This window comes from Ammodytes marinus (assembly GCF_949987685.1).
Source record: "Ammodytes marinus genome assembly, chromosome: 24".
In the NCBI taxonomy this organism is placed as follows: domain Eukaryota; kingdom Metazoa; phylum Chordata; class Actinopteri; order Uranoscopiformes; family Ammodytidae; genus Ammodytes; species Ammodytes marinus.
In genome coordinates this window covers 11,767,534-11,795,104 of record NC_137228.1, presented here as the reverse complement: position 1 = coordinate 11,795,104, position 27,571 = coordinate 11,767,534, and the positions used below count along the sequence as shown (strand labels likewise).

The window sequence follows — 27,571 nt, the reverse complement described above, 5'->3', positions numbered from 1 at the left end:
TCCCTAGATGGACGTGTGTTTGACTTGGTATTGCACAAATGATGAAACGATCTGTCTATTTGAAGATATGATACACTTGATACCCCCCACACATGAGAATATAAGACACTGTTCTGTAACTAATCAGGAGTGCCATTGCGGCCTCCAGCCCGCTGCTTCGATGCTCCATGAAATCCTCTGTAAATGTCCTGATGAATCTCCTGAAATAAACCTCTCTGAAACACAATGATGCTGTCCAGGCCTCACCCTTTGTCTTGGTCGCCATGGGGGATTCGGCCACCACATTAGTCATAGCCAGAATCTTTTTCAACGCCAGTAAATCTGTCTATTAACTGATTCATTGATTAGTTTACATAATGTCATTTTTTTTAATGCACAGAAAAGGTATTTTAGAAGCTGAAACCACAGAAGGTTGGACGTTTTTTTAGCTCAATAATTGACCTTATTGACAGGCACATTATCAGAATAGTTTGAATCAACTTTGTATTGCACTAAAGTACAATTTTGAGGTACTTGCACTTTACTTAAGTGTTTATTTTAGCTTCTTTAAACTTCCACTACATCTTGAAAGGCCATGTAATACCTTTTACTCTACTTCATTTATTTGACCGAATTTGCATTATCAGATTATTAATACAAAACAAAGATAAACTAATACACTATGAAGCATTATTTTGGATTTTGGAAGATACCCAGAAATGCAATAAGTACTTTTAATACTAATACTTATGTACAGTACCTTTAATAAGATTCTGAATGCAAAGTATTTTTTAGAACCACATTTTGAGTCAACAGGGTCACAAAATAACTTTCTCAAACTCATACATGAGACTGTATCTTCATGGAGGTGATTTTGAATTTAAAGTAGAAGTCGACTAGTGTGAAGGCAGCCGATTTCCACACTGGCACATTTGCAGGCAGCCGGTTGGGCCCTTATAGCCAGCCACACTCTGCAGTTAAGTTTCACACACATAAACACACTGCATGGAACACTGCAGTCTCTATCTGCATGTCACATAACCTCCGCCTACGCACACTACGCCCACACACATCCTAGCCCAAAACGCCCACACAAGTGTAATCTGTGTGCAAAGAGACACACACACACACACACACACACACACACACACACATCGCCCCTATACACACACCCCACCCACGCAGGCACACACGTGTTCAGTCAGACATAAGCCGCTCATACCATCCCACACTTTCTCAACAGACACAAAGTAAGACTCGGCTAACCAGGGAGCCTGAGCAAACACACCGGCTTTAGCCCTGCATATTCACACACACACACACACACACACACACACACACACACACACACACACACACACACACACACACACACACACACACACACACACACACACACACATATAGTAGATAGTCACACAGTAGACACACATAAGTGATGGCCACAAACAGCATTGTAATAAAAACAACTGTGCTTTAATAGAAAGAAAACCTGCTCGCCTGCTTTAACTACTTTCTGACCAGATTTTTTTAGATTTCACAACATATATTTTTTCTCTCTCCTTCCAGTCAAGTCACATCAACGCCCTGTCTGCCACCCATAAACAGCAACACACACACACACACACGCACACACACACACACACACACACACACACACACACACACACACACACACACACACACACACACACACACACAAAAGGGTAGGGACGACTCCAGGAGGCACCAAAACAAAATTTTTAATTAATTTTTTTCAAATTTCTCTTTCTTTTCTTGGCATCACAGTCCTCCTGTAACCCATATTCACTCCAAATGAAAAGGGACACTCCATGACAAGCACGACCACCGCCTGGAGACTAAATCATGCCGCTCTGTTGTTCCCCCTCATCTCCTTGCAAAAAGAGGAACTTGGATGAAAAGAGCTGCTGCGTTTTTTTTTTTTTGCGCAAAGTGTTGAGGATGTGGGTTGGTGGGAATGGGAGGAGACAGAGAGGGGAGCAGTAGAGCCGCGTGGGCGCTCTGACAGGGCGAGGGGCTGACAGGCCCAGGCGTGGGCGTGTCATTGAAATGTGTTTCTACTCCAGGGGAGGGAGGGAGGAGGGGAGAAACACAAGAGAAGAAAAAGGAAAAAAAAAGTTTCAGGGATTGGGAAGGAGAAGAAGAAATTAAACGAACAGGCGTCTCCTGAAAAAAGTTAAATTTGAAGCAGTTTCTTGCCAAATGAGATACATCCACACTGTAGGGAGCACACACACACACACACACACACACACACACACACACACACACACACACACACACAGACACATGCAATCACACCGATACACACACACAGACACACTCTCACATAACATTCACAAATACAAACACACACACAAACACACACAGACACATACGTAGATACCCTGAAACCTACACACAAAACCAGACAGAGATACACACACACAAATTAAAAAGTCACGCCTACTCATTGGGAATGATTGACAGGACGACTTGAAAGCAGATTGCTGCTGTCGTGTCTAAACCTTGTAACTCTCTTGCTCTCAGCGTTTTTTTGTGTGTTAATTTTGTTTTTATGTTTCAGGACTAAATTGAAAAATTAGTGAAGGTTATTTGGGTTTAACAACGCACAGAATAAGACTGAAGCCGGAGTTTTGCATCTTCGGGATTCACCTTAAACAAAGAGAAGCTGACTTCCAACATCCTGTCAAGATGTTTGACCGTTTATTTATCAAAAACTTAATTCCTTTTAACCCATTGATGACGGCTGCTGCGCGATGCCACATTGGCTCTCCTGCCTGATGCTGCGTCGCGCAGCATTATTACTTTATCTAATTTTCATGGCATTCCCAGCATAGAATGCACTGTCATTGGTTCAAATACACATGAGGTGGGTTTTGTTGATTTTTTTAAGACCATGTGACCACCCAAAAGTTGTGTGGTTTGCCGAAAATCATGTCAATCAAAAAAAAATAAAAAATAAAAATAAAACAAAATAACAAAAAAAATACGCCAGCTATGTCGGCGACAGAACAGTTAGTGGCGTTTGGTGCGCAGAATCAAGGTCTACTATAGACTACTGACGAAAATCACACAACACATTGCATCTATTTATTAACAATATTTAATAATTTTCGAATTCATCTAATTTTGATGATTTTTTGAAATATTTATTGGTTTGTAAGCGCTAAGGGAGCATGTTTAAATAAAACCTGTGAACCTTAACTTTTAAATGTATTTTATTTCACGTTTCTATGTGCTACACAGGCTTAGATATTAAGGTTTTGGTAGACTTGACAATTCGTACTATTTTTTCAGAAAACCCTCAGGCATTAAGGACATGCATCCTAGATTGCCATAGTCATCAATGGGTTAAAGGCTCTATATCGTCGCCAATGTTGTCGTCTCTTAGAACATGTCATATCAATCTATCGAATAGTTTTTAAGATATTTCAGTTTGCGTCAAATTAGTTGACCAATGTCAGTCTTTATGAGCAGTCCTGCTAGCTTGCTTTAAAATATTCTGTCTATTCTAATCTATTCATATAACTTTGACAAAGTGCATTTCACAAAATGTTGAGCTATTCCTTCAAGGGAGAATCCAAAATTTCTATGTCAAGTTTAGAGACTTTTTTTCTGCAACTTTGTCTGATAAACCTGCCATTACGTTTGTCTTCTGTAAAAACAATCAGGTAAATTGAAATGCCCGTACATGAAAAAACAAGACGGTAAAAGTGTAAAAATGTGCCTAAACTCGGGAACTGGGACTTGTGGGAACAGGCCGACCGGGTTTCGACCTACCTCAACGTGTGGGTGGACCTCCTATTTCCTGCTGGCACACTCGTTATAATTTGTTCTTGTTTGGTTCTCGTTTGTTTGATATTGAGTGCTGTTTGTGCGCGCGCGCCTGTGTGTGTGTGTGTGTGTGTGTGTGTGTGTGTGTGTGTGTGTGTGTGGACAGAAGTCCAAAGAGAGATATTGAGCTGATATTTTTCTTCTCTTTTTCGTATCTTTCAGAATTTGATTTGATCCCCGTCTGCTCTAAGGCTGATCCACTAGAACACCATAAGAAGGTCATATCTGCATATTAACACACACACACACACACACGCACACACACACACACACACACACACACACACACACACACACACACACACACACACACACACACACACACACACACAAACTCTCAGAGCAGCCAGATGAGGATTTGGCGGCCGAAGGTGGGCGGTTAGGAATCCTACCTGACTACCTGCTCCATGAGTGCGTTTGGAAAACACATCATACATTTTTGTTTGCTTGGAAGTTCCTGATCTTTGAAAAACAACATATTTCACCATTTGCTTTTTGATTGAGGACTTTGTCATTGTGGACTCTTTAACAGTAATACATATTAACATTAATTCTAGTTTAGATACTCGTGAGGTTAAAAATTTAAAAACACTTAAGCTTATCATTCTGCTATATACGTAGCTCCTTTTCTTTAAAGCGTGTATGACCTTTGAAGTAAATAATATCATCATCATTTACTCATCAAAATAATTTACATTAGAGCGAAAAGTACAATTTGCTATTGAAGCATGAAGAGTTAATTGCATATAACACATGTTGGGTCAATAGCCCCATTGCTGACACAAAACCCTTACCTTAACCCACAACTTGTCATTTTAACATCGCAGTTCATTGTCTGTATGATGAATAAGAAGTCGGTTTGCTCAGCTTGGTTAGCATAGCTCTGTGAACTTACAAAACACACCTCTTAACCCCTTTAAAGCTTGCTGAGTAAAATGTTGCACTTTTACTTTAATATTGGTTTTAGATTCCTTCTGAAATTAATTAGAGGATCTCAGAAGCAACTGTCCCACCCCCATAGACACACACACACACACACACACACACACACACACACACACACACACACACGCTATACAAATACTAGTTTTCTCCTCATTTGGGCTTTTGAATACACATAAAAAGGAGCTTCAGCAGTGAGTGTGTTATTACATTGTGCCGCTGTGTTGAGGGTGTGTTAGTTATGGAGCTGTAGGTGGGGGTTGGGGTGTCTGCAGGGTTTTGGGAGGTGGGAGTGTGGGGGGGGGGGGGGTTAATCAGTGAAAAGGCGTCCTGGTCTGGTCCCTGGGGTGTTACGCTGGTGACGCCTGGCCTAATTCCCCAAAATAACTCATTGATGGAGAATCAACCGGAGTCAAAGCCGTCGCGATGTGGAGTTTTGATCTGAGCGGAGGGTGTCAGGAGAGCAACGTTTACGGGCGTTCTACTCACTCCTCTGGGCTTCAATATACTCAAGAATCACCCAGTAATGCCTCTACTTATTCCTGCTGGTATTTTACAGATACATGGACTCTATCACCTGTGACCTTACTACTATAACTACTAATAAATCTGATAATCTTGATTATTATTATTGCTGTATTTTTTGCAAATACAGCAAGGAAATCTTGAACTTTTAAATGTTTCTGGAACAGTCTCAGTTTTCCTTTGATGATCATAAATGACCTGTAACAGAAAACAAGACCATCAGTGAAAGAATGCTATTTTCATATAGTTATGATTAATGCCTTTGCTCGGATCTGAATCCAGACCAAACAATTTACGGCAGGGGGGCGCTACAATCAACAATAACTACAAGTTCCTCATAGCTTCTTTAAGGTAGAATTAGAAGCAGTAATAGCAGTATCATTGTAAGTAATCAAACCAGTAACTTGGGCTCAGCAGCTGTATCATTAACAGCTGTGTTAGAATCTGTAGCAGACGTTAAAGTGTGAATATGTGGATTGTGTTCATGTAGTAATTAGTATTAGTATTATATTAGTAGTATTCTGCAGTAGTAGTAAATAATTACAAACGTATGACTCAAGTTACTGTATTTCCATCATTCTGTATGTCTGCCACACACACACAGACACACACACACACATACACACACTCACACACACACACCGTCCTGCTACCCACTTCCCTGCGTTGGAAACCATTTGCATGCCCCGTCACATACTGTAGCTGCTGATTGTACAATTGTGAAATGCGAATTTTAATATTTGCATAAGAGCCTGTTTCATTGACGCACTTGAGTGTAACTTCACACACGTGACCACACCTGATATCAGTCAGATATCTCCCATGGCATACTGTCTGCTTATATATTCATGACAATATGACACAGATGCCTTTGAGTCACTGAACAATAGATCAATTCACATTGACCTACACATTTTATAATAAAAGTGAACATTTTGAATTGATAGCACATTTTATTTTGAAAATGTAACTTATAGATGACTACTGTACATATAGACTACACATACACAATTAGGATAATGAAAATTATATGTAATCATAGTATAGAAAATAAACTACATATAGAAAAAAGAGAAAGCATACAGTACGGATACCAACCATGTGTGGATAGAAAATAGTTTACAAACACATAATGTATATTTATAAAGACATTATATACATAAAAACACAATTTAAAGATAATGAATGTTATAAATATACAATTATGAAGACTATATGGCAAGATACTCATACTGCATTTGCATTGTTCCAAAACCATACTTTTAAAACGGAAGCAAAACTGCACAGTGATCAATTCTAGTATCAATTTTCGATTACTGGTTGTGATAATATTTAGAGCTCCGGATCAGATAATGAAACAATCTCCACAGTAAGTGAGTCTGAGAACACAAAGTGCGCAAAGTGCTGTGTCTGTGGGTGTTGAACCTGCCTGTGTTTGGTATTCCGTGCAGAAAGCCTCCCACGCCCCGTGTGTCCGCCCACGCGCGGATTTGCGTCACGCAGGGAGCAGCGTGGGCGAGAGAGAGAGAGAGAGGGGGGAGGGGGGGGGCTCTGTGGCAACCGCGCGGAATATCCCACTTTATTCTGCTGCCCGCGTCAAGCTGCATACAACGTGAAAGCGACAACACAGGAAGTGCTTACAAAATAAAAGCATGTGGCTTACGCTATTAGGCTACACAGTATTTATGCAAAGGCTGGTTTATTTATAAAGCACAATTCAGATACAAAGCAATTCAAGGTGTTTTACATGGGCATATACATACATTAAATATAAGATATAATAAAAATAATAAAAAATGTAAATGTAATTTTAAAGATAAAAACTAAATGTATATACAATTACAATAACAATGTGCTACCAAGAAGTTAGTACATCTGCTTCAGTAAGATTTTAAATGCAATACTTGTAGTGGAGTATTCTTAAACTGCGGTATTGTTTTTTTTTTACTCGAGTAATGTATCTCAATACTAAATAAAATGTAGTATCTATGTAGTCTTTCACTTTTTGAATGTAGCTGAGATAGTTTACTTCATTCCTTTGCATTCTGAGAATAAACCACATGCTTCAATTCAGCCTCCTCAGTGCATAAAATGTTCTTAATGCTCATGCTTTTATTTTGCTACTTATAATCGGAAGCATGCGTGTGTATGCGTGACAGTGTGCGTATTGACAGTGGTGACTAGTGCAGGGGAGTGGAGACGCTGGGAGAGGACTCAAACACTCACACACACTCACACGCACTCACTCATCATACTCACACACACACACGCGACACACACTTGGAGGAAAAAGACGCACAAAGGTCAGCGGCTTTTTTCAATGATATTCTGCGATATTTGAAAAAAAGTTAACAGAAAGATTGCAAAGAGGAGAGGAGTGTCGCTCGGTTTGAGCACGTTAAGACCAGCAGCAAACGCTATTTGGCTTTTTGTGTTGTCTTGGAAGTATTTTTTTTTCTTTTTCTAACCTTTTTTTTATTTTTTTCGATTTCTAAAATCATTCCACACACTTTGCCTGTCCTGGGGGATCCCGTCTTCTTCGTGGGATTTTCGGTGGCACTAATTGAAACCCAGGCGGCTTTGTTTTGATTAATAAGGAACAGAATAAGAAGAAAAGCTGGACCAGGGCGGACCAAGGGGAGCTAGAAACTCACCAGGTAGGCACCATTAAACATTTCATCTTGCATGTCACCGGCTGCTTTTATGCTTTTTTTTTTTTTTTTTTGCAAATACAGCACCATGTAACTGCCTGTTATTACGAATATTAGAACAATGCATTCAAATTCTCATCAGATAAGTAGCCTATGTGCACTATACAGTAAGTCTCTATAGAGTGAAGACTATAATAGGTGAAGTATAACCATCCCTTTTCATGATAAATGTTTATTATGTGAATATAAAGGATGCAATGGGAGATGAAAGAACTAAAAAGCACCATAAGTTACTATGTGTATTACTGTAGTAGTTTTTAGAGCTTGTGTGTCATTGGCTGATTTATATTATTGTTGACATTAGTGACTCGATTATTCTGCTAAATATGAGGCATCCAGGGACTAGGGAACTCTCTCTCTCTCACACACACACACACACACACACACACACACACACACACACACACACACACACACACACACACACACACACACACACACACACACACACACACACTCATATATGACCACTTGGTTCCCAGATCCCAATTGTTATTCTTTCAACATTATTGTGAAACTGGAAAAATTCCTTCTGAATCATAGTGAAGTCAAAGTATTCGTCCCTTTATTCCCGGTCGGCTGCGTGGCATAACATTACACCCGGAAAACGACACACATCTGTAGCCTGTGTGTGTGTGTTTGTGTGCCTGTGTGCTATTATTCCAGCGCACGCCTCGCTTCTCCAGGTGAAAAGGCGAACTCGCTAAACTCGCTTTTGTGGACTTCAATTAGAGCCTGCCATTCACAGCCGCCTATAGCACACACACACACACACACACACGCACACACACACACACACACACGCACACACACACACACACACACACACACACACCATTCACACACACACACACACACACACACACACACACATCTGCTGTAATAAAACTGGAGTGAGATGGCAGGCTGAGGGTATGTGCAGACGGCTGTTGAACCAACACACCTAGAATGAGCAATATTATTATTTAATTTAAGCTATTTTCTTAGTTAACTTAATTAATCCAGTTTCTATTTGCAGACGCACAGTGTGACTGTTTTCTTTTAGCTGTGTGTGCCAGGTTATTTTATTCTCTAGACACAGATCTGTCTTGGCAGCTGATGGACAGTTTACCTGCTGGTTTGGTGTCACACACAGCAGCTAAATATAGTTATTCACTTCACACGTTGTCACTTTATTTAAAAAAACAGCAGATAACACCTTTTGTAACAGAACTTGCGACCTCCATTAGCTGTGTTACTGTACTTTTAAAGCTACAAGTTAAAACAAATTGTCTATGATTTGGTAGAATATATTGAAATATTCTTGAGTGTATATTCTCTCAGAGGTCAAGGTCTGAAGGTCACATATGTATCTGTCAACTAACAGTCCAAAATATAAAGAATCAAATCCTCATTTAAAAAAGGCCACATTTAGAAAATCTTTAGAATTTTTACTTGGCTAGGGTGATTAATCCATTTCAAAACTAGTTTCTGATAAATCGACTAATCGTTTAAGCTCCAGTTGCATTTTAATAGCAACCTACCCATCTTGACGGTTCTTAAAAATATCAGCTTTAAATATATGTTAGATTAATGGTAAAACAGCATCTGAAACTGCCGGTCATCGTCAATATAAGCGTTTTAACTCGAATCGTGGAATTTTTAGTTATAGTTTAACTTAATTGGCAGACCAGTGCTTTGTAAATACAAATGGGGTCATATTCGATTAAAGTTATGAGTTAATGAGTTGTGGATAGAAACAAATCAGATTTGACTTATCTGTTCTTTTACTTGACCTTTTGTGGGATAAAGTTGAATGGAAACGTTTTCCACTTGTCATGGTGACATTACTTTCCCATAGGGATTTCACCGTATCACTACGTTACCGGTACGTCTTTTTGGTCTGTTATGCTGCCAACGCCACACTCATGTTGACACAAGCCATTGTGTTACAGTTAGATAGATAGATAGATAGATAGATAGATAGATAAGTTGTTCTCTGGAAATATAGATAGACAGACAGACAGATAGATTTTGGTCCCGGTCGTTTCAGCCAGGCTAAGTGGAGGCCTGCCTGGCTCTCTGGGCCTATTCTAGGCGAGGCGAGCCCACCACCTACACATCCTGCAGGGGTGGAGACAGGCATGTGGTCCTCCCAGCAACCCGGAGCCTGCTGACTGCCACTCCTCTGTTAGAGAAGAGAAGCCTCCGCAAGGGCCTCACACACAGCACATAGGGAGAGGCAGAAAAACAAGACTCTTTCAGACCTCCACTTTAGCTTTTTTATCAAATTTTAAGATGAAAAATGACATGCATTTGTTACAGTTTCAAGTGTTTTTGTTTTGTGAGGACTTAGATTGTAGCAAGAGTTAATGACGGCGTCGCTTTTTTTTCTTTATTGGTATTTAAAGAAATCATACAGAAGGCAATGCAGATACAGTTAGATAAATATATATTATAACCCCCACACACCCTACTTTTGCTCCAACAGAGCCCCATCCCTCTAACAGTAACACTGCGACATTCAACAAACAGTGCAATGCTGACAAGAACAAGAAACCATACAAAAATAACATACAAACACAATTAAAGAACAGTCTAAAATAAATATACAGAAAATAAATACAAATTAAAATTTAACCTAAATAAATAGGGCTACAAATGAGAAGTAAACTGGGGTCAGCAGCAACACTAAACTCCTATATTAGTGTCATCTATCCTTTCCAAATAGGTCAAAAAAGGTTCTCAAATTGAAGACAGCAAGTGAAAGATGCTAGACTTTCTTTGCTTTGTGAGGGCCAAATATCCAGGAAAGGTTTATTCCCTGGGTTCTGAAATCTGCTCTTATGCATGTGGAGACACTTACAGCTCAAATAGTAGATTCAAAATACTATGATTTTCAGAATATGGCAATAAACTACTGCAAGAAATGTCTTTCCTCGTGAGTAGACCCATGCTTTGCAAGTCTTAGAAATACAAAATTATCCCTGAAATAGTACAGCTTTAACGAGAATTTTTTGGACGAGAAGATACAAGACAACAAGATAGACCAATCAAGAGACTTTGTCAAGATATGTTAAAAAGTCTTGCTGTCGAAAAGGCTCATTACTTTTTTGTCTGTCACTGACTCCTGCATATGCTGTCCTGTGATCTCACTTCATTAAACAACACCTGAGAACTCTGAAACTTTTTTCCAGTCATCTTTTATTTTTTACCTTCCATACATCCGAACAAACAAACACGAAATATAGTTTTAATACACCTGCAATGTCTGGTTCTGTGTCTTTATCCCATTTCTTCAACTTCAAACACCTGAAAAGATGTCGATAACTAAACAGGGTTAAATAAAATCCTTCATTCACGCACCTGCTAAGGCCTGATAAACTGCCACTGTGCACCTGCCAAGAATAATGTGTGCAGACCAAATATAAGTTGTGTATATTTTTCATACGAAACGTATCGTATACGACATTGTCAGTGTAAGCTGCTAATTTTGGTACACCTACATAGGATCTCAGAGTTCAATACACCTTCATATTCCCACCAGTGAAGTAGGTCTTTTAGTTTAAATAGTATTAACCTTTTGTACTGTTGAGAATAAGTGAAGTTTGCATAATAGATAAAACCTTTAACCTCTTGTCCTCCCTCCCTTCAGGCATGGCGGCGGTGTTGCCCCGGACCCTGGGTGAGCTGCAGCTGTACCGCATCCTGCAGCGCGCCAACCTGCTCTACTACTACGAGGCTTTCATCCAGCAGGGCGGCGACGACGTGCAGCAGCTGTGTGAGGCCGGAGAGGAGGAGTTCCTGGAGATCATGGCTCTGGTGGGCATGGCCAGCAAACCGCTGCACGTCCGTCGGCTACAGAAAGCTCTGAGGGACTGGGTCACTAACCCGTCCATCTTCAACCAGCCGCTGACCTCACTCCCTGTCTGCAGCATCCCCGTGTACAAGCTGCCCGAGGGCTCGCCCACTCTGCTCAGCGGGCAGGACAGGGCCAACACCGCCAGCGTCAAGGTACACAAAGGCATTATTTTGGTTATATGAGTAACCAAAATAATGAATAATAATATTTTTTACTACTGCTGACTTTACCTATTTATTAAATTTTTTAGGCTTATTATTTTATTATTCTCGCTGTTACTGTTGTCATGGCTGTAGTTATTAAAGCCTCTGAAAACTTGGTCTAAATTAGTAAAATTCAAGATATGATATAAAATGTGGGTGTCTCAATAAGCTTTTACAAAAATAAAAATCAATATTATGAAACTTTGTTTACTGTCCTTACCGTTTGACAGGACTGATAGGGACATGTTTTACGGTGGCACCTCTGGAATGTGTTATAGTTTTATTAACTTCTACTGGCTGTCCCAATAGGTTCCCAAAGCCCTCGCCGCGGCCTGCTCCGACCCAGGGAAGCTGGACGTTGCTCGGGACAAGGTTTCGGGCGGTTCGCCCCTCCAGGGAAGCAGTGAGGGGCGATTCTGGTCGGGTCATAGTAACGACAGCGAGCACAGTCTGTCTCCGTCGGACCTGGGCTCCCCCTCCTCTCCTAGAGACGCTTTAGAGGCTTTAGACGCGGCCGCTGTGCAGTCGGTTCTAGAGTGTGTGGACAGAATGGCTCCGGGACTTCCTAAAACAGACTTAGCTGACGTCAAAGAGCAACTGAAGAGCAACAAGAAACTGGCAAAGATGATCGGACACATCTTTGAATTGAGCGACGATGACCCGCGCAGGGAGGAGGAGATCCGTAAATACAGCGCCATCTATGGACGCTTTGACTCCAAGAGGAGGGACGGCAGACACCTCACGCTGCATGAGGTATTATGTTACACACTAAAGTATACAGTATATCTTTACTGCTTGAAATGATATGCCCGAAAAATGTATATTTTTTTTCAATTATGGTTTTTATTATTTAGACATTAAGAAATTATTCAAGTTTGTTTTACATTTTTGCATCTACAAACTGACAAAAGCCTCAACGTAAAAACACAGCACAAGTATGGGTTAATTAACTAAACTAAAAATAAAGATATCAAGGCTACCTCAAATTTAATAGTACAAGTAGAAGAAACTGTGATCATAACAATATCAGCTCGATACATGAATATTGATATTAGTTTGTGTAAGCTAAGGTGACTCACTGTGTGTGTGTGTGTGTGTGTGTGTGTGTGTGTGTGTGTGTGTGTGTGTGTGTGTGTGTGTGTGTGTGTGTGTGTGTGTGTGTGTGTGTGTGTGTGTGTGTGTGTGTGTGTGTGCAGCTGACAGTGAATGAGGCGGCGGCTCAGCTCTGTATGAGGGACATGGCTCTGTTGACGCGACGAGACGAACTGTTTGGACTCGCACGGCAGATTTCCAGAGAGGTCACGTACAAATACACCTACCGCACCAGCAAGTAAGACAATCAACCTTTGTTTCCTCTGAAAGGTGTAGTGAGCGATTCTGTAGTATGGAAAGGTAATGGATTGTGAGGAGATATTCACTGATTATGACGAAAAAGTGATTAAACAACAAACATTCTCCTGAATCGCTCACTACACCTTTAACTCTGAGCATCTTTCTTTCTACCTGCCAAATAAATATGTACCAAACTACTGTGACAATCAGCTTTTATTTTGAAGGGACACTTTGTCCTCAAACAAGACTATATGACAAATACATTGTTCATAGCTTCTTTGAGACTTTAAGGTGGAATCAGCGATTCTGGAGAATTCTTGTAGTTAAAATCACTTTTGTGATTTCTCTTTTTGTGTGGGCTGAAAAAAAAATACAGTGTTAATACACAGCCTACGCTCTGTAAACTGGCATGTTGCTAGCTACTGTCTCCTTAGTTTACATACCCTTTATTCACATACCAGTTTACAGAGCCTGGGCTTTATATTAACACCAGATTTTTTTGAAGCGCACACCACACACAGTATGTACAGGTATCGGATCATGAACAACAACAAATGAACATCGATACTTTTTAAATTAAATTCCAGGCCTCAATTTTCTCTCTCATGTTTTAATCTACTATATCAGCCTCTTATTGTGACCTTTTCTTAAGTCCCCATCATCTCAGTGCTTACATCTTACACCTATTAGGGATAAATAATAATAAGTTTAAAGTCCTGACGTGTTTACTGACATTTCTCTCTGCAGGTCTCGCTGTGGAGACCGAGACGAGCCGTCCCCGAAGAGGATTAAAACAGAGGTGAGCGAACAGCAAAAACTAACATCTCGTACTTTTTATTTGGATAATTTTGGATACTTAACTAACACTTTAATATATTTAATTATTTTAAGATTTAAATTTTTTCAGAGATATTATTCACTTTTTTTCAAAGTTTTTTTTCACACAATATAAACTTTAAACCTTTGTCACATAAACTTCCACATACCTAGGGGGCAAAACCCCTTTTTTTTGAAAAACAGACATGAAGCGTTGTAAAAGGTTGTTCACCAGAAATGATATCCAGGACCTTCCATGATCACAACCTGGGTAGACAACCTTGTCAACAAGCTGCTGGAAAGCTACAGCGGGCCGACATAGAGAAAATCAGAAGCACTGTTTAAGTGAATGGGGGTGGGCTAATAGGGAATTTTTTAAACTTATATATATCATTATGAAACTTTGCAAGTTGATTACTGACATTAAAAAACAACAACTTTTTGTATTACAGTATTTTCCAAAAGGTTTGAATAAATATGAAAAATCATCAATATCTTACTAATGATGCGTACATTTGCATATCTGCAAAGCCCCAAAATGTTGGACAAAAACAAAGTCAATTTTTTATTTTTATTTTTTAAACAAAACAAGTGTCCAACTGCCTGAAGCCTTTCCTAATCACAGTTCAAATTTGATCAATAACCCATAGAAAATGAATTTTTTACACTGTTTTTTCCAAGGGAATGTCTAGCCGTTTCCTAAAATACCAGCTGGAGACTCCAAAAGGACACTTTTGGTCCATGGCACATGAAATGTAACTGTGTAAAAAATTTATTTTCTATCAGTTATTGATCAAATTTGAACTGTGATTATGAAAGGCTTCAGGCAGTTGGACACTTGTTTTGTTTTCAAAATTTAAAAACAAATTGACTTTGTTTTCTTCCAACATCTAGATTTTGGGGCTTTGCAGATATGCAAATGTTCACATTATTAGTAAGATATTGATGATTTTTCATATTTATTTAAACATTTTGGAAAATACTGTAATACAAAAGGTTTTTGTTTTAATGTCAGTAATCAACTGGCAAAGTCTCATAATGATATCTATACGTTTAAAAAATTCCCCATTAGCCCATCCCCATTCACCCCCATTCACTTAAGGCCAGGACACACCAGTCCGACATGTTCCGACTACGCAAAAAATGGAGTCGGCCGTTTCAGGAAGCTCCAGTCTTCCCGTCGGGGCCAAAGAACACACCGAGACGACTGTTTATTTTCCGTACGCTCGCGGGACGTAATGTCTCCACAACAGCAGGCGGCGCTAATCTGTATTGTGGCCCGAAAAAATACGAAAGCCGGAAATGATTGGACATCTCTCTAGAGCATAAACATAGATAGAAATACGTATTTATATTTATGGACCATAAGAGCACAATTTTTAGCAGAGAGTGTCGAGCATGGTGTCGAGCAGTCAACAAGGGTTGATGCATGTGAGTACTCTCAAAACGAAACGAACAAACACATTAAAACGATGGCTAGCTGTTGTTAGCTGTTTGTGCTACCCGCCTCACTTCCGGGCTTCACTGATTCGCTAGCCCTCCACCAATCAAATTGCTCCAAATGAAAGACGGTCGGCCGCCGATTGAACATGTTCAATCGGCGGCCGACAGGCTCAAAACAAGCCCGACGACCTCTACGTCGGCCGACGTCACGGCACACACCAAACAGATTCGTCTTTTTTTTTGACGACGGCGATTATCGGGCTGGTGTGTCCTGGCCTTTAAACAGTGGTTCTGATTTGCTATGTCGGCCCACTCTAGCTTACCAGCAGCTTGTTGACAAGGTTGTCCACCCAGGTTGTGATCGTGGAAGGTCCTAGATTTCACTTTTGGTGAACAACCTTTTACAACGCTCCATGTCCATAAAATCACTTTGCCCCCTGGGTAACACTGCAATTCATAAATTTCTCAACACAGTATATGATCATTAGTAAAACTGTAAGTTATTTATATGGTTCTAAACTTTATCTGCTCAAAAACATGCCTCATACAGAGGATTATTATGCACTAGTGGTTAATACAAAGCATTAATTGTTCTCTAAAGGCTCGAATGTTCCTGTGATATTCTTGTGAATTCTTTGAGTTTCTGTAGTTTCAGTCACAGGTGGTGAAACACATCACTTCCTTTGTGAAAGAGCCAGTCTGTCAATGAGATATTCTTGCACTAGACATTTGTCACTCCTCAGTTTATTTGAAAATATGATGCAGGATATTGTCTTTAAAGTGTGACATCTGACCACTGTACTTGTTGTTGCTAGTGATAAATAATGAATGAGCTTCATATTTGGTGTTGCAATAACTCTTTTCATCAGTGCAATATATTTTATAGATGTATATGTACAAACACTGGCACAATTTAAGCTGATCATTTATTGGTATGAATGTTCTTGTTTGCTTCTTTTATTTATGCGCCTCTAGAAGCAAATTTTAATCACGTTTACATTCAAGGACTTCACCAGGATTTATAAAATACAGAGATTCAACGTTTCTTTAAATGACGACTCTAAATAACTGATGTGTAATTGATGCAAACAGCATAATGACCTACTCATACCGATCAGACTGGGAATTGAAAGCAACTCTTGTAAAAAAAAAAATGTCATGAAATAATTACAGCAGTCTGGACCTCTGTGACATCATCACTTGCTACTACGGCCATATATTATATTTTATAATGACTATAACGGTTTCTACTCTACTCTATTCTATTCGATTGAAGCTCACTCATTGGTTAATGTCCGATGTTTAAAAAATGCCTTAGATGATGTGTCGATTTGGCAGACGCAGCCCCTCTGTGTGTAGTCATCAGAACAGAGTGGACACAGCAGCTTCAGCCTTGAACAGAGTACAAAGACACTTCTTCAGCGCTCGTCTCCTGACACACTTTGAGAGTTTTCCTTGTGAATGAATAGTTCCTCTCAGTTTGTAAACCCATGATTGAAAACATGTGGCCGATGTGAACTCTGCAGGGACTTAAATAACTGACACCTGCTCACTAAAACTATCTCCTAGTTCCTAATGCAGTAGGGGAACTCCTGCAAAACATTCACTTCCAGGCTGTACTGTAAAAAATAAAACTCCCAAAAATTCCACTTTGTTTAATTCTCAGAGGAAATGCAAATATTGGAAATGTAATACTTTTTCACTAAAGAGATTATAATAGCTTGTTTTAACAGTCACCAAAGCAGAATGATTAAAGTTATTTAATGATATTTTGATATTGGTACAAACTGCATATGAATGAATAAATTAAAGTAAAAATAATAGAGTTTAAAAATGGCCTCTGTAAACAAAAAAGTATCAAATCCATAGCTATCCTTATTATATATTAAACTAACCAACATATTAGTCTTTAAATCCTCTCAAACCTTGTCCTCTGTGCCAACAGGAGAACTTCTTTGACATCCAGGAGGCGCTGCAGGCCATCCACATGAGGCAGGAGATGCTGAGGGAGCAGCTGGCCTGCGCCAAGTCCAAAGGGGAAGAAACCGTCGGTCGAAATCTGCAGGTAGGAGAAAAAAACACGAAAAAGTACTATTTATTATGAGAGTATCAACACTGAAAAACCGAGTGTTAATACACAGCCTAGGCTCTGTAATCTGGCATGTTGCTAGCTATAGTAGTGGGCCCCCTTTGTTAATATACCAGTTTGAAGAGCCCAGGCTGTATATTAACACTGGATTTTTCAACGCACACTGTACAGACAGGTAGCAGATCGTGAGGAGATTTTCACGGATTTTGATAAAAAGTGTCGCTGTCTCCACCTTTAAATTCAGATTATGAATATAGAAGTTAGAGATGAACCTCAGCATGGTCAGATTTAATACAGATTTCCATGTGAACAGATGTTTGTGGATTCAGTTTGATCCCAGTAATGTTCTTTAAAGGTTTCCACTCTGACGCTTGTTCCCTAATTAGAACCGCAGTGTAGGAGGAGAGCTTTATGATAACTCATTACCCAGGAAACATGCTCAAGTGTGTGTGTGTGTGTGTGTGTGTGTGTGTGTGTGTGTGTGTGTGTGTGCGTGTGTGTGTGTGTGTGTGTGTGTGTGTGTGTGTGTGTGTGTGTGTGTGTGTGTGTGTGTGTGTGTGTGTGTGTGTGTGTGAGAGAGTGCGTGTGCGTGTGAAGAACTCCCTCTCTTCTTCAGGTGTGAACATATGTTTGCTCTGGTGTAAATATGTGATATAGCCGGTTTATCAATGGGTGTGTGTGTGTGTGTCATTTTGATGTGATTTTCCCACATTTAAATGAAGAAGAAGAAGATGTTTTAATGGCTGTAGTCACAGACGTTTATATTGTTTACACTACCACCATATCCCATAATAATCTGACAACAAGCAAAGATCCCTGCTGCTTTAACTGATGCACATTTCAATTCATCTGAGGCGTCAACTGTCAATATTTGGCTCACTCGCCCTCCATGTTATTCTATGCATCATATTCTATTGGATCAGGGAGTGATAATTACACAATTACAGCAACCATTAGTGGTTATTTCTTTGTAAATTAATGTGTGAGTCAGAATAATTTTTTTCCAGCTCAGTTCTGTTGCTTTTATGTCGTTTTGAGAAGTTGCTGTTGAAGATCTTGTTTTTCTAACTTATGTTTGAATAATTTTTAGGTTTATTTGTTTTTCAGTTTTTACTAATATATGAGCGTCAGTGTTGGAAGACATTAACATATAAACAGATCTTTTAAATCTTCAAATCTTGAATAACGTGTCTTATTGTGTGTGTGTGTGTTCCAGATCCAGTTGGAGCGTCTGCTAGCTCGTCAGATGGAGATTCTTCAGGACGCGGCGGTACAGGAGCGACTCCAGGCTTTAGATTGGAGGATTCCTCCCGCTGCTTTAAAGTATCTAAACGATGCCCAACACACCAACGGAGCCTCCGCGGACGCCAGCAGGGACAGCCAGGGTAAGATAGCGTTCAAATGCTCCTGTAAAAAGATTGTTTAAGTGGGGCGCTCCGTGGTCTAGTGGTTCAAATGTACCAGGGTCTCAGACCCGGGTTTGAATCAAGCCCGGGATGTTCTCTGCATGTCATTCCCCTCTTTACCACATTTCATCTGTGTCACTCCACACTGTCAATACAGAATGGAAAAATGGAAAAATTATATTAAAGAAGGAACAAAAGTGTTTTCCTTTATTTCAGTGCAAAATCAGGCTTATTTTTGACCCAAATAATTTGCCATTTTCATAAAGTTAGTGCATCTGAAGTCGCAGAAAAACATACTTTTCTGGCCTGAATATGCTGCTGTTACATACACTCAAAGACACTGAGCCAGAGCCTAAGATGACTTTATCATTTTGGGAGTGTGTCATGCTAAAATTAAGATTTTCATAAATGCCATAGTATGTGTACATGGCTGTGCAGATAGAAACCTATAGCTGCGGATCTTGTTTTAATGTGTGACTCCTGGAACACAGAGAAGAAAGACGCGTTCATTATTCAGGCTCTGACTTCTCCTGCGGGCCTCATCTCATCTCCATGCCCTTCCTCCCTCACCCACTCCCGACAGCTCATTATAACGCTTCCCACAAATCCCACAATGCACCTGTAATTATCACGCCCACGCCTGTTTACCTCCAGCCAGTTGCCTGGAGGGGGGCGTCTCTCTCTCTCTTTCTCTCTTTCTCTCTCTCTCTGTCTATCTCTCTCTCTCTTTCTTACTCTTGTTCCTTTTCTCTGTCATTTTTAATTTATTCGATTCTTGTCCTCTACTTATCCCACAGTCTTTTCCTGTATACATAATGATTTCTCTTAAAGGTAGAGTCAGTGATTCTGGAGAACGCTTGTTGTCAAAATCACTTTTTGTCAAAATCAGTAAATATCTCATGATCCACTACCTGTCTGTACTGTGTGTCCACTTCAAAACAATCTGGTGTTAATACACAGCCTAGGCTCTGTAAACAGGCATTGTTCAAGCTACGGTGGGCCCCTTTTGTTTACATACCAGTTTACAGAGCCGTTTTTAACATATTCTTTCATCTTTTATTGCACATTGTGTTATATCTCACTAGAGTAGCTTGACTAAATAAGTCAAATGTAGTTGCCAGTAACTGCTTGAGGATGCATATACACACATTTTTTAGGAAAATGTCTGAAAATCAATAACATAGACTAGAGCCTTAGGACTGAAGGCAGTCATTGAGTTTTGTTCTTCATTCGCCCTCAGTACAAATAAACATGGTTTTCTAACAGCTGTAACAATTTGTCCAGCTCAAAATAGGTGAGAATATGATGCTTTATTGTGACAGTTAACTGAATTGAATCTTTCCCGTGTTTCCTAGTTGTTGTTTCGGCTTTCGGTGCATTTTCCACCTCGGAAATTCGATCGCCGATATGTCTGATTGATATCACATAAATACAGTAAATGATCAAATCCAGAATAAGACTCTGTAATGTTAGTTTGCATGTAAACGCAACAATCTATAAAATATCTGTGTCAGTCTTAAGCATACAGTATGGCGGAGTATTGGTGCAGAAAACACTGACATATTCCCTCTCTGTCTTTCTTTCTATCTCTCGAGCTTTCACACAAACACACACGCTTTGATACCAGTGGGAATATCGAACATGTGGGGCAACATCTGGGCCGATGTTTGCTTTTATCCAACTGGGTTGACAACAGTGATTGAGATTTATGATAAAATGCTTGATTTAAAGGTGCAGTGTGTAACATTTACTAAACAGACCTAGTAGAACCGCAATATTATATTTATAAGTATGTTTTAATAAGCGTATAACCTCTTGGATTATTATTATTTGTATTGCCTTAGAATGAGCCTTTTATATCTACATAGGAGTGGGGCACTGAGTGCATGTTGCGCCGCCAAGTTTCTACAGTAGCACAGAACGGACAAACTACACAACCATATGCCTTTTTCTATATAGTGGGTGTTCTGGGGAAATGTTCCTGTTTGAAGACCATAAAGAAGTACTATAGAGTAAATAACTAAATACATCTTCACCTCATCACTTGATATTGAGTAAAGACTTGAGGCAGTGGTGGATGATGCCATCTTTAGTTACTAGCTTCTTGTCCTTGAAGGCCACCGTAGCTTCTGTGCATTTTCCCAAAGAGAGGGGTTAGCAAGGGAGCATGGCAATCTGGAATGTCACCAGTAGATGCCATTTAATATTCCGACATGACACACTGCACCTTAAATATGCTTTTATCATATATGATGTAGTTAGTGTAAGTTTTTGACAAAAGGAGAATACATTTTTTTTTGTTCTTCCAGATGAACGACCAATCAACCTGCGAGTAGTGAGTCAGAACATGCAGGAAGGAGACCTCCCATTGGGCAAGCAGCTAGCCAATGAGCTGAAGCGCCATCACAACCACAACCACAACAACAACCACAATACAGACGAGACCAAAACACCAGCAACAGGTCAGTGATGTTATACAGGGCTGTTATCCAATTGGGAATAAGGTAGAGGGTAAAGGACACTTAAGGGGAGACACTGCAGGTGAATAGGGTAAAATTTTTAGCTCGTAGATGTCATTATGTAACTTTGCCAGTTGATTACTGACATTAAGACAATTAATTCTGTATTACAGTTTTTTCAGTAATGTTTGGATCGTTAAAAATGCAAATTTGGCAATATTTAACTGATGTGTACATTTGGAAATCTTTAAAAGCCAAAAAGTGAATCTAAACCTTTTTTAATTTTATAAATCTAAAAATAAAATGTACCGGTCTTAAAAATGTGTTTTTCTGCATGTTTTCAGGAACAAAATGTACCACAAATCAGACAATTTACAACATATGCACAAATCCTTTTGAAATAACCTTCAGAATAGTGCAAATAATGAATATGGCAAGTGTAGTTGATGTAAGTGTAAATTTAGAAGTTGATATATTTGGTTGAGAGTATTGAAAATCTTCTCACCTCTTCATCTTCTTCTGCAGAAAACGGGACGTCGCAGCGAACGTCCAGCAACACAGAGAAGAAAACCATCAAGTCAGAGCCGGAAGACTCTACATAGTGCCTCCCGCCTGGTCCTCAATCCATTCTACTCACATTTTGAAAGTATGCAGTTATCACACGTCAATAGAAACTAAGCAAGCACAGCCACAGTAGAGCCTTAACAACCAATGTTGCCTCATGAATAGCATTTATTTTTCTTTGATTTTTTTGTTTTTTTGTTTAAAAAACAGTATTTGCCAAAGCACCTACAGAGCGCGTTGAAAGCCCCTCGCACTCCCACAGGTCTTTGAGTGTTCATTCATAGTACACGTTAAAATATATGTGGAATTGAAGAACGATTTGTTGCAGACGTTTGTAAACTTTTTACCTCTGCCTCGGTGGTATTTCTGTTGCTTTGATGCCAGGGCTGAGTCTTAACTCAAACGTAGATTCCCAGACAAGACAAAAGTAGAAATGTATATACTTTATATGACCATAAAGCCAGTGTTTTAAGGCCTTAAAACTAATTTTAGAATCCAAATAATTCACGTATTATATTAATTTATGGCTGCAAAGGCTGGTATCCAAACATTCACAATACACTTTCCTGCTGTTTCAAGGCAACGGAAGTAATGCCAAAACGTACCCATTAATATTTGACGTTTTAGCAGCGTTTGTCTGGTTACTTACTTGTCCCCTGAGCCTCTGTCACTCTTCTAAATCTAACTGAGGCAAAGCAAAGGTGTAAGAGTATTGTAGGGAGATTGAGTTAGGATTCAGCCCGTGTTGCAAGTGAGTTTTATGTTGTTGTTCACTTTGAATGGGGGAAAAAAACGCTCTTGTCTTGTGTATATTTATGGGAGGAGTTATAAGAAGACGGTGTATAGGAGCTGTTTTGATTGCTCGACAGGATGGCTGGGCCAAGCTCATTGGTTAATTTCACTTTGTAATTTAGCACAAAAAAAACATTTGTTGTTGAACTGAAACCATGCATTTGCAAACAGGGAGCATTTCAGGAAATAAAGCCTCTGTATTTATACACAGGCTGTAAAATCATTCAACATTTGAAGCTATAGTGCGTAATTTCTGTCGCCCCCGTGAGTAATTCTGAGTAATTACAACAACACTGTTGATGAATCTACATGAGGTAAAGCCTTCAATGATGGCACATGGATTTTATACATTCTGCTGTATGTCCAGGTTTTTCTTAGCAGTAAAATCCACAACTGAAACATTTCTTGGGCTCTTCTTGGGATTTTTCTGAGCTCCTGCACCAGTGTCGGTGGGCGATACCAGTTTGTAAACGCGGCCATACTGAGAAATACACAGAGAGTTGTGTAGAGCTGATAGGCTTAATCAAAGTCAAAGTCAAAGTCAGCTTTATTGTCAACACTTCACATGTACAAGCGATATTGATATTGGTATAAGCGATGGCTTATATGGAATGGACTTTCATTTATATGAAAAAGTAACGCACTATAGCTTTAAATCCTTAACAAAATCTTAAGATTGCCGGTTGCCTCAGTTTGTGGTTTTAAACAACAACAGTTAAAAAAGCAAATACCTGGGTCTGTAAATAGTACATGATAACAAATAGTGCTAGTCTAATATCTCAACCAGGGTTTTCCTTTTGTCAAGTGTAACTTTGCTGTAGATTCTTGGTGTCAACACAGTGTTTATATGTATGTAGAGCAAAAACTAAAAAAAGAAAAGTTCTAAGGAAAAAAAGACAACAGTGTGAAAGTGTCTGGTGTATAAAAAACAATCTTTACATGATGATAATGTTGATTAGCCTTAGCTCCTAACAGTGTTTATATTGCCATCAGTGCATATTTCAAAGATGTGTTTTTGCTGTTTAGAGGTAAATGCATAACGAGTAAGTGCTCACTGTGTTTCTATGTGTAAATACGTCCGTTTGGTCTAACTCTCCTCTCCCCCTTGACTCCCTACAGATAGTGTAGTCTCACTCAGCGTAATGACAGACCAATGCAATATTTATGTAAGTAATAAGTCTATTTGCATACTATATATGGATTCATTTTGTCAGTGCTCAGTAACTGTATGTGTATAATTTAGGCTGGGAATTCACCTACAACTTGGGAAATGTCAATGTTGTCTTCACTTTTTGTATTTGTATTTAAAGACATTTTCGTTCTCTTCACAAAAATCCACAAGGTTTTGTTTTCGATTCAAACTAGCCAGGATTTGAAGTTGTGTTGTGATGTAAAAAATAAAATAAAAATTATCAAAAAAACTAGCTAGTGAATTCTGGGAGAAAAAGCCAAGCCCTGATTAGCTCAAACACTGGCCTAGTTTTAGCGTGACTGTTCTGTTGTATATGTTTCTGAGAAAAGCGCATGTCTGACCTGCCGTCTCACTGATCACTGTTCTCCTCACTGTTTATTGTAAAGTGCTAGATTAGGCCTCACCTACAGTAGTTATGCACCTGTTTTTTAAACACTAATATATTTTATTTGTTATACAGCACATGAACATTAAACTTTATTTTTTTGAACTCTATTGTGAAGTGTGTTCTGTGATCAATGTTCTTAATGGTTCATTGCAGCAGGATTATTCTGGAGAAATCTGGAACGTTTACATTTGAACTTGTAGCTTTAACATTAATTTAATACTCAAATGCTGCCAACTTCCTAGTGGGGCCTCTTGGACCAGATCAATATTGTAAATAAGAAAATGTTCTTAATGTTTTATCTGGAAAAATAAAGGTTAAATAAAAAAATTAAAATAAATAAACTGGAGCTACTAATTCTCTATCCAAATGTACTTAAATCACGTGTTCTTCAAAGCTCTCCTAAAGTACCACTCAGCTCCTTATCAAGCAGCTGCACAAGTTCATAATGAGTTGATGATTTGAATCACGTGTGTTGGAGTAGGAGACAAGTGGTGCTACAGGAGAGGGGCTGTACACTGGTCGAACCAACTAGACCTTAGTCGCCAAGCACGGCACGGATTGCCTAGTGTGAGTGCGCCCTTGGATTAAAGGTGGAGTCAGTGATTCTGCAGAATGCTTGTAGTCAAAATCAACTTCTTGTCAACATTAGTTAATGTCTCCTCAAGATCTGTTACCTCTCCATACTGTGTGTGTGACGGGAAAACAATTCCAGTGTTTATACACAGCCTAGGGTCTGTGACAGAGTGTTTAAAGTACATAGTATAACATTTCACTAGGAGTTATCTTTTTCGAGAGAGATTATTGCATTTGGAAAAAAGCTGTTTGTGAATCTGGTAGCTCTGGATTTGATGGAAAAACGAGTGCAGTGACTAACTTGCAGTGCCGTTGATAACAGGATAGAGTATTTGTAGCACTATAATACAGTGATAACAATGTTTTGGTTAATTATATATTTGTTCCCAGCTACAGGGAGGAGCGGCAGGAGTTTTAGTACCTCGCTGGCCTGAAATGTGAACTCGACAACTACGCAGGTTCCTTTGAGCAAGGCAGGGAAAGACTAAGAAGAGACAGACATAAGGCACTGCAGGTGAATAGGGTAACATTTTTAAGTTAGAGTTAATCATCATGGAACTTTGCCAGTTTATTACTGACATTAACACACTTAATTTTTGTATGAAATGTTCATTCAGAAATGTTTGGCAAATTTAGCAATATATAAGTTATTGTTTAAACAGATGTTGGATAAAGCCAGGGTTAAAATCATTATTTAATTTTTCATGGAAGAAGAACTGTTATGGAAGAAAAATACACAGAAATCTTAATATTGATCAGTGGTTAAAAAAACTATGTTTGTCCTCTTCTACTGAGATGAATCCCCGCGCAGGCCATTTGCATCAGCGTCACATCAACACATTGTGAAACTGTGATGACTCACTCTGACGCAGGTCCTTTTCACATTCCTCCCATCATCCCCTCCCTCCCTCCCTCCCTCACATGCACATACACACACACACACACACACACACACACACACACACACACACACCAGTTAAGATTTCAATGGCTATATTTGTGAGGACACTCATTGGCATAAAGCATTCCCTAGCCCCTTACCCTAACCCTCAACACTAAATGCCTAACCCCAACCCGTAACCTAAACCTAATTTATACCTGAGCCTTAAAACCTAGTGTGAACCCTCAAACAGCACTATAAAGACCTGTCCCAAAGTGAGAACCGGACAAAATGTCCTCACTTTCAAAAACTGTCCTCACTCCTATAAGGTCTCAAACTCAAATTGGTTCTCACAAACACACACACCCACACACACACCCACACACCTTTCCCCTCCCTTGATTTCCAGTGCAAGTCACTGATGATGATGATGATGATGTGTTGCCCTGGTAACGGCTGGAAGTGGGCGGCTCCACGGGCGGTGGGCGGAAGTCAGCCGCTAAGGCGCGTGGGAGGGATCTGCCGAGTGTGCGCACTAGGACCTATTATAAGGCGCGCACACGAGCGGGAAAGTGAGACGGCTTCTGAGAAGGTGTGGGAGTCGGAGTGAATTATCGCCTCTCCTCCCTGCAGCTTCGTTAGGGATCTGCCTTCCTTCCTCCCTTTGTTTTCTGCTTCATACGGGGGAACCAAAAAATCTGCTCATTTGGGAGTATAATGCAAAAAAATTACTTTAATTTACTTCGAGAGCTGCTGCTGCTAGATTGAAACAGTGGCAGTTTTCTTATGTACTGTATGTCATCAAAGGTTTCTCAAGACAGGCAGAAAACCATAGTTAGTTAAAGGTGGAGTCAGTGATTCTGGATATCGCTTGTTGTCAAAATCACTTATAATCAACAACCATAGAAGACAAGCGTTCTCCAGAATTGCTGACCCCACCTTTAAGGGACAAAACCTGCATAGAAAAAAACTTATTTAAATACTTACGTAAAGGATACGGAGCATATAGAGATCAATATCCATGCATCAAAATCAAAAAAGTAACACAAAACATTGTTGCTTATTGCACGATTTTACAGCTTTAATGTACATAGGACATACTTGTATACAAGCAGATACTGTAGCTCAACCGAACAGTTTCAGTCAGCTGAATTTTAATTGCATACTGAATGTGACAGATAGTCTTATTTTTAGAATAGAAAATGTTTCGCTCACATAAACAAAGCTCCTGATAATTTACTCACTATCGAGCTCGTTAAGGTTGTCAGACACAATGCACGGCCCATATTTAAAACCAATGTCACAACACAAAGACACAGGGAAGTAATCAACTAAACTGGAATTTACAACGTACAGAAGAAAATATTGTAAAGCATAATAGATTGTGAAGATTATTTATAGACTAAATAGACTATAGTGTTGGACAAATAAGCTGTTGGATGGGGTTGAGGCCTTGGCACTGGGAAAAACCATGTCGTAGGTGCATTTGCATAAATTTTTAAGCTCAGAACTCAAACAAATGCAAAAAAGGGATTGTTTTTTATGAAAATGTGGATTCTTGTAAAATATTCTATAAGA

The 27,571-nt window shown here is 39.5% G+C and overlaps 1 protein-coding gene across 2 annotated transcripts; it reads left to right on the top strand.

The window, feature by feature from the left end:
• The first annotated feature begins 7,553 nt into the window (after positions 1-7,553).
• On the top strand, positions 7,554-24,611 carry nab1a (NGFI-A binding protein 1a (EGR1 binding protein 1)). Of its 2 annotated transcripts, none has more exons than XM_080053130.1 (10): positions 7,554-7,607; positions 7,879-7,961; positions 11,650-12,008; positions 12,369-12,812; positions 13,256-13,389; positions 14,139-14,190; positions 17,596-17,715; positions 18,956-19,124; positions 21,455-21,607; positions 22,130-24,611. In XM_080053130.1, exons 3-10 carry the CDS (start codon positions 11,652-11,654, stop codon positions 22,204-22,206), a joined length of 1,506 nt encoding a protein of 501 aa, XP_079909256.1. In that variant the 5' UTR covers positions 7,554-7,607; positions 7,879-7,961; positions 11,650-11,651; the 3' UTR covers positions 22,207-24,611. The 2 variants fall into 2 exon arrangements, with proteins under 2 accessions (XP_079909256.1, XP_079909257.1); XM_080053131.1 differs by having other exon boundaries at positions 7,560-7,961; positions 22,130-22,250; positions 24,080-24,611.
• Positions 24,612-27,571: the final 2,960 nt, after the last annotated feature.